We start from the raw sequence: 8,233 nt of genomic DNA, 5'->3' as shown, positions 1-8,233 counted from the left end.
GATGATGTTTTAAGAGTCTTTAATAATCCACTACAAAGGCAATCCAAACAGGCAGGCAAACAAAACAATCTCTAACATGGACCGTGACCAGACGAAGAGTGACTGTGAGTGTACAACTTATAAAGCAAACACAAACGAGATGATAATCAAACACAGCTGAAACACAGAACTCATAATGACGGTAACCAAGGAGACAATGAGTGGCGGGAAAATAGAGCAAAAGGGAAACGAGAAACTTAGTCCATGATAATGTCAATGTCCATGATAATGAAACTGAGAATAAGTGACTGTGACAGTTGTATTTTGATTCTCAGAATATTTACAACTACAAGAAATTATTATTTTTTATATTGATGCAGTTGTGTCTTTCGTTTTCATTCGCCCTCAGCCATCTGTATCAGACTTTACATTTCACATCATTGTGTTATTATTAAATGACACAAACATCAATCAATGTGCATTTCAATATTAGTTACATTGTTTTATAAGAGAAAAGTACGAGCCATTCATTTTATCAAACATTTTAGACATCATGTTTCTCCATCAATATACAGTAAAAAAGTACAAATATCTTTGAGCATCATGTTTTGTGAGCCTTGATCTTAAAGTCATGAAGACTTTTATTCCTCCTGTAAGGCTGAAGATTTACATTTATTCATTATCAGAGGCTTTTATCAGTGACTTACAAATGAGGAACAAGCAGTTTGTCGTAAGAGCCAACAATATTCATAATACACAAGTTTAGAGTAGGACACAGATTAATAACCAGGTAATGGAAATTACATGCAGGGAAGTATAAAGTATAGTTATAGTAAGTTCATGTGTTTCTGGATATGTGTGTTAGTAACAGAGGATGAAGAACTCTTTAATATGTGAAGACTGTAATAACTCACTTCATCATCTCTGTTTTCAGACACTAGATGAATGTCAGACACTGTTGGTTCATGTTCAGTTTTCTGTTCTGCAGTTCAGCCAGTATCAGAGCAAGACGAGATCCCTGAATCAGTCAGATCAAGAGTGTCTCGAGCTGTAATAGTGTTGCTGTGAGCAGAGAATGTGCAGCACTTGATCTGATGATCTTATGGGATTATTGTAATAATATTGCTTCATCTAAAGTTGTCGTACCTTAAAGACTGAACTGATGCTGCTGTGTTCAAGCTGTACATTTTATCAGTATTCATGATCTTTGGGAATCAAACCATGAATTTCAGCTTCGCTTTTTTTCATATTCGTTCTTCTGTCTAAACACACTGGATTGGTCAGTCAAGCTCTGAGCTGTTACTCAGTAAAGGTTCACTGGACTCTACAGCTGATTCTACAGGTTCTGGACAATCCAGAATTATAAGTGCACTCTGATCTCCTACTCCTGGATTAAACAGCGGAGCGACTGATCCAGTGAATCTGATCCTCATGGTCAGCAGATGTTTCCTCTCTTTGACACTGTAAAATGACAGCTGACCGTGATCATAATCTAACAGAACTCCCAGTTGTTCAGGTCTCGGCGTCAGTGAGAGTTTAACTGGTGGATCAGAGCTGATGTAAAAGCCTTTAGGACCGTTTGAACACAAGAACCAGTAACCGTTTGATGGAGTTAAAGCAGATCTGTCCTTTACACAAAGATTTCTATGTTTCGCCACACCAATTAACCAGTAGTTTTTAGGAGGAGTATCTTCTCGTGCCAAATCAACCTCCCAATAGTGACGGCCAGATGTAAATCTTTGAGCTCCAGATGCACATAACTCATATGGAAATCCCTCTCCAGTGTGATTATATCCTGGAGCATTTCTCACTATTTTACGGTCCTCAGTGATCATCAGATCTGGATGTGAACGCCCAGGATCAATAGTGATCTGAACTGTGAAGAAAATAATGCAACAATTATTATTACACTTCAACATGTGTGAGATGATATTTACAAATATGTGCATATATGACTAAAGATGATGAAATATATATAACTGAGATGATGTCATCATACCTGCATGTTTCCTCAGTTCTTCTATATTTGTGTCTCCCACAACTAAAATGAGAAATTATTTGAGACTTTAGAGAAAGAAATCTACTCCTGTATCTGTATCATCAATATATAACAGACATTATTAGTTTTTATCAACTTTTATGAATTGTTTATTCCCCGTAATGAAGTTGTATATTTGATTATGTTCACACTGTGTTTCTGCAACGCTTTATAAAATATACAGCGGAATCACAATACGTGTGTGTGTGTGTTGCTGTATGTGTGAGAGTGTGTATGTGTGTGTGTGAGAGAGTGTGTGTGACTGTGTGTGTGACTGTGTGTGTGTGTGTGTGTGTGTGTGTGTGTGTGTGTGTGTGTGTGTGTGTGTGTGAGAGAGAGAGAGAGAGAGAGTGTGAGAGAGAGTGTGAGAGAGAGTGAGAGAGAGTGAGAGAGAGTGTGTGTGTGTGTGTGTGAATATTTCAGTCCTAAACTCAGTGTTTTGTGAGTCACCAAACCTGTAATATTAATGTTTTCTTCTGCTACAACATGCATGTTAATGTTTATTTAATGATTAGTGCGTCACTTCAGCGGTTTCAGTTCTTGTAATATATATCAAAGAAAACATCTTCAAGTACCTTCTTTTGTCAGTTTCTCTGTAGATTCATCGTCACAAACTAAAATGAGAGAAAAGTTGATTGGAGGGATTAATTATCATTCAGCTTCCACAAATACTCCAGACACTATAAACCTCAATAACTCTTTGAACTCTTTCAGGCAGAATCTCTTTAAGATATTAACTTGTATTGCTGTCAGTTACGCTTCTTAGGCTCAGGGTCAAAGGTCATTCTAGCCTCATAAAAACACCACACTGCTCTTCGTGTTCATCCGTTCATCCAGGAATTACTTTAGTTGTGTCAGTCTTTCAAGACATTCAGATCAGATTGGTTTGAAATGATGATGTTCTTAATTATCAATTATATCTTCAAATAAGAAATGAAAAGTGCTGTATCAGTGTTTGCTGAGGTTATGAATTCTACAGTCATAAACTGAATGATTCATCACATCTGCCTCGTGATTTGGTGTTTCTCTGAATTTACTGTGGCTTCTGTGTGTAACCCCCTCATTTACCTTATAGGGATGTCCCGCGTGACGTCACGCCAGTTGGAGCAGCCATTTTGACGGTACAGAAAATCCTAAACCGCTGGTCATAATACAGGTCGTCGTGAAATATTCACCAGAGAATGTCTATATTCACCTATTTTTCTATCATGCCCGAGCGATGCTGTGATACCAGCCTGCTAAGCTTGTGTATGCTTTTAATGAAGCTCCGGTGTAGCGTGATGGGAAGTGAATAAGGTAACTTAGCTGTAAATGTCACCGAACTCAATGTCAGGAAGTTTTTCTACACATTTAATGTCTGTAAAAAGAACTTGTGGTGCTTCATAAGGATCTATGATTACTAATTCCTTTATCTTCCTCTTGTATATTTCTTTTTGTGATGACATGACGTGAAGAGTTAGCTGACGGCCGCTGTGCTAATAATAGTACCAGCTAATGGTCAGTGTTCGTCTAAACCAGTGACCGCGACGCTGAAGTGTGTGAGAACAAATGAATAACATCAGTGTGAACCACGAACATTTATTTATTTGAATTAAATATTTAAATTTTAATCATTCTGTGTCATTTTTCAATGTCAGTCTTTTCATTATTTACATGTTTATGCCCAAAATGCTATAATATTCAAAGTAGTTGACTGTCATTCTCCTCTAACTTACCATGTGTACATTATTGATTAAATAGCCTAGCCTATTTAACATCGTTACTAGGCACGATCGCGAGCATTCATTCAACTATTTTAAAAGACTGGAATAAACACCAGCACACACAAGCAATCTTTATAGTCAATTTAATTAAAAAATGTAAACCCAACAGGTAAGAAATGTCAGAAAGAGAAGGAAGAAAAAAACTGTTAATGGGAAGACGAGCTGCAGCTTAGTGGATAAATATATTTAGCCTATTTATTATTCAGATTGCACAGTTGGAAAGAAAATATATTTATAGGAACATTACAGCAGGCTCAAGATAATTAATACAGTGACCATTATATACTATTATATTATTTTAATCAATTCGCAGTCATAAAACATGTGATAATCCGCATTCTCATGTATGTAGGTGCGCTGAAGTATTCCGTCAAAATGGCTGAGGGGTCACGTGACTGGGAGATCCCTATACAATCAAAATGTTTAAGAATGGTATGATTGGATTTATAGATTTTCATTCTGCAAAATTTGTTTGTTTACCGTTATTTGTCTTTGGAGCAAAGCGGGAGAGAAAAGAGGAAAGGATGGAACAAACAACAAGCGTTACAAATACTGTACAGTGTATGCATATATAACTGAGATATCATCATAACATACCTGTATCTTTCTTCAGTTCTTCTGTAATTTTGTCTCCGACAACTAAATTAAAAAACAAATAATTTAAGGTTTTAGAGAAAGAAAACTACAGCTGTAATTGTGGACATATACAGTTATTACTATTAGCTGGAAATGTGTTCTGGTATAAGATTTCTGCAACAACATACACATGAGCATTTGTTTGAAGTTTAGTGAATAGCTTCAGATATTATTGCTGATATTGGATATTGCAATAATTACGCTTCTTCAGATACCTTCTTTTGTCAGACTCTCCATAGTTTCATCGTCACAAACTAAAATGAGAGAAAATTTCATTTTGAAGATTTAATTATTAATTGTTTCCACAAATACTCCAGAATTTGTAAACCATAATAAATGTTGCTGTTAAGTGGATTCTCATGTTTTGGATCTTAAAATGAAATATGTGTAGTTTAATTACCTTCTTTACATGTTTTCTTCCCTGAAAGAAAGATAAAAAAAAATATATCAACACATAAGCATAAAATACCCGCATAAAAAACTTTTAAAGATGAAATAATTGTAATCTTTTAACCAGATTGTACTTGTTAGTTTATGTCTGTATTTGTACAGGATCTGCCCAGTCAAACCCAGAAGAGCACAGATGAGAAGGGTGAAGAAAAGAGCCTTCCATGGATCTGATGAAGACAAACCAGATCAATCTGTCACGAGACAATACAGAGGAATGGGTGGATCCAAAAGTAGCAATATTATAATCTGGGCAATCCAATTCGTCGTCATCCATGCAAAGGTCAAAATCCATTTTAATCAGTCCAATAACAAATACACAAAATAAACAAGAAACAAAACAAGAACAGACTTGTAACAGACCTCAGAAGTGTAGCATGACATACAACAATGACTCCGTGACATGAACTGAAACAGACAGGGTATTTATACACAGACACTAACAATGTGATAGGGAACAGCTGAGTGCAATCATGAGTGATGGGAACAGACAAAGGATTATGGGAATTGCGGTTCAAGAGTGAATGGTGACAGGAAGGGAAAGAGACCTCTAGTGGTGACCCAGGGAACACAACCCAGACACTGTGACACAATCTTAATATCTTCAAAATATATAAATCCATTACAATGATTAAGTAGATTTTTTACTTTCTAAACATAAAAATGTCATTCATAATCCATTTTTCTTCTGAAACAGGATTGAGAACTAAATATAGGATGGAATTTTATTTTTAATTGGATGGTTGAAAAATCCAAAACTCACATCTGAAACTTTTCGGAACTCAAAACCGCATTGTCTGTGAACACAGCCTTTGTTCTGATATCTACAAATATGTTTGTTCTAAGATGTTCTCTGACCTGAAGAGATGATGGCTTGTATGACAATCCTACTTTCTCTAAACTCTCCAGTCTTGAGAGACATTGAGCATGAGACCAGTTGAGCGTCCGAGTGAGAGACGGCCGTCCAGCTGTGGACAGAGAACATCTCATCTGCTCCACGACTGCGAGACACTCCTCCAGGACGGAGAGCCGTTCGCTCATCTGACATCCAGGTGACGTCCGGCTCTGGATACCAGCCGCTGGACTTACAGCTGATGTTCACACGTCCATCATCCAGAGGCTGTGGAAACAGGACAGGAGCGGATCCTAAAGCTGGAAGAGAAGAGACAGATGTTCTACAAACACTGTGCAACTATATTTTACATTTCTTTGGGTAAATGCATCTCTATTGCAGAGTTTCCTGGAGGGCCACTGTCCTGCACAGTTTAGCTCCAACCCTAATCAAACACACCTAAGCAAGCTAATCAATGTCTTCAGGATCACTAGAAACTCACAGCTAGGTGTGTTTGATCAGGGTTGGAGCTAAACTGTGCAGGACAGTGGCCCTCCAGGAAAGGGTTTGAGAAACCCTGCTCTAGTGGATTAATGGAGGCTGCTTCCCAGCAAACAAATGTTTGTTCTAAGAACGTTTTTCAAACATTCTGTTTTGGTTATGCTTTAAAATATCCAGTTCCCTTTCGAGGGAAATCGCACTGCGTCGGAACAACACTTTGGGGAACTAAAGCCCTATTCGGACAGGACTAGTTTAACACGGAGAGGAGGGGTAAAGTAATAATGACCAGAGCTTCTCTGTGATTTTAGTCGCGTCTGAATGTGCATCTCAGTAATCATCACGGACAATGTCATTAAAGATTACAGCGACTTTAACCTTCAGTAAAAAGGTCCGGAAAAATTATCTCAGGTTTTTCAAGTATGGAGACGCTTGAAAAAGCATTCAGTTGCGTTCTAGACACTGGGACAAAACTCAAGTGTTTTCCACACACCATTCAGATCAGAAAGAAGATCAAAAGTTGTTAGAGGCACAAAACATCTTTTAGCGTTAGGCAAGTGCCTATTACCAACACAATCCAATCTGAAGTTAATTAATACATCGCTCGACCGGACATAACTGTTTTATAAATATAGGTTATGTGTTTGCGCACGTGATATCAGGAAGTAATGTAATACACACATGACGACAGGAGGGTGACGGCGATGCGCAAATCGAGTTACTCTCCCACTTCTGCTAGTTTTGCTGAGATATTGTAACGTTTCTGTTTGTGTTTGGACTGTTTTTGTGATTCTCTTACTTAGATAATTAATGGATTAAAGGTGCGTTGCGCAACTCTCTGAGTTTTTGCAGAACTACGCCCCCTCTGGTGACAAGCGAAACTGCAACCAGAGCACGCTCATGGACCACACGCACACGCACACTTGCACGAGCACGAGCTGTTCATAACCAAAGGAGCATCAGCCGCACAAATCTTTTATTTACAGTCATAATGTCTTCAGAGGTAATAAAGTTATAAATCTGCAAGTCATTTTAAATATGTGAAAGGAAAGGCATTTGAGTAAATTACACACTTATGTGTGAGGGGAAAACGGGGGTAGTAGAAAACTTCGGTTTTTGTTTCCATCTATCTCCATGTTGAACTGTTTTATGTGTTTACTGTATCCACTTATGATTGTATTATTATGGAAACACGTTCATGAACAATATAAGTTATTACTTTGTTATTACTTTGTAAAAGCTCAAAATAATAATCATACCATACACAGTTGGTCAACAAAGTACACTCAAATGTCTCAAGGTAATATTCATAGATTATTACATCATTTGTTGTCATAGATTTGCCGTATCAGACATTAGAGACTGGGCTATATCTTACCGTTTTATCAAGAAAAAAGCCAACTGAGGATCCCGTTTGAGCCCTAGAGCAGACTAGTGTTGTCACGATACCAAAATTATTGTTTCGATACCGATACCAAGTCAAGTATTGCGATTTCGATACTTTTTCGATACTTTTGCTGAAAAGGGAGAAACACTCTCAAATATCATTGCTGTGCTTTATTTTAAAACCGGGACAACAATCTAATCATATAACACACTAATAAATGAACATATGAACAGCAGATATATTAAATATTTGAACAAAATATGAAATATCAAAATATAAAAAATAAATTAGAGCAATGACATTCAAGGTAAAATGTTTTATAAATTTAGCAGCATTATCTCATTTATCATAAGAAACATAATAGCTTTATCTTGATTCTGAACTTTGAATAAAAATATGAACAGCGATTATATTAAACAATGTTTAATATTGGTAACATATGATAAGCCTCACTGGTGATATATTTGGCATATGGGGAGAGAGTTGTGGAAGGCCTATACTTCATGTTAAACATAAATATATAGCAGCAAAGACAACGTCGGCAGTGTTGACGGCAAAATAGGCTACAGAATAATTCGTTCTGTATTGAGAGGTGCAATATTTGAAAATCGATAATATTTTTTTAAATTACATTTATTATATTTATGTCAAAA

At 36.8% G+C, this 8,233-nt stretch overlaps 1 protein-coding gene across 1 annotated transcript in view; it reads right to left on the bottom strand.

Annotated features, from left to right (window-relative positions):
* The window catches only part of LOC311079260 (butyrophilin subfamily 2 member A1-like), a 32,709-nt gene continuing 24,476 nt past the window's right edge, over positions 1-8,233 (bottom strand). Inside the window, exons 5-12 of the mRNA XM_084108519.1 lie at positions 5,722-6,015; positions 4,941-5,033; positions 4,817-4,837; positions 4,632-4,670; positions 4,378-4,419; positions 2,593-2,631; positions 1,979-2,020; positions 1-1,855 (exon numbers count right to left, since the gene is read on the bottom strand). Of these exons, the coding sequence (XP_083964645.1) occupies positions 1,260-1,855; positions 1,979-2,020; positions 2,593-2,631; positions 4,378-4,419; positions 4,632-4,670; positions 4,817-4,837; positions 4,941-5,033; positions 5,722-6,015 (1,166 nt within the window). The 3' untranslated portion in view covers positions 1-1,259. The remainder of the gene's footprint in view (positions 1,856-1,978; positions 2,021-2,592; positions 2,632-4,377; positions 4,420-4,631; positions 4,671-4,816; positions 4,838-4,940; positions 5,034-5,721; positions 6,016-8,233) is intronic.

The sequence above is a fragment of the Abramis brama genome (genome assembly GCF_963993115.1).
Source record: "Abramis brama genome assembly, chromosome: 3".
In the NCBI taxonomy this organism is placed as follows: domain Eukaryota; kingdom Metazoa; phylum Chordata; class Actinopteri; order Cypriniformes; family Leuciscidae; genus Abramis; species Abramis brama.
The sequence above is the reverse complement of the archived record's forward strand: the minus strand, read 5'-3'. Positions and strand labels throughout refer to the sequence as shown.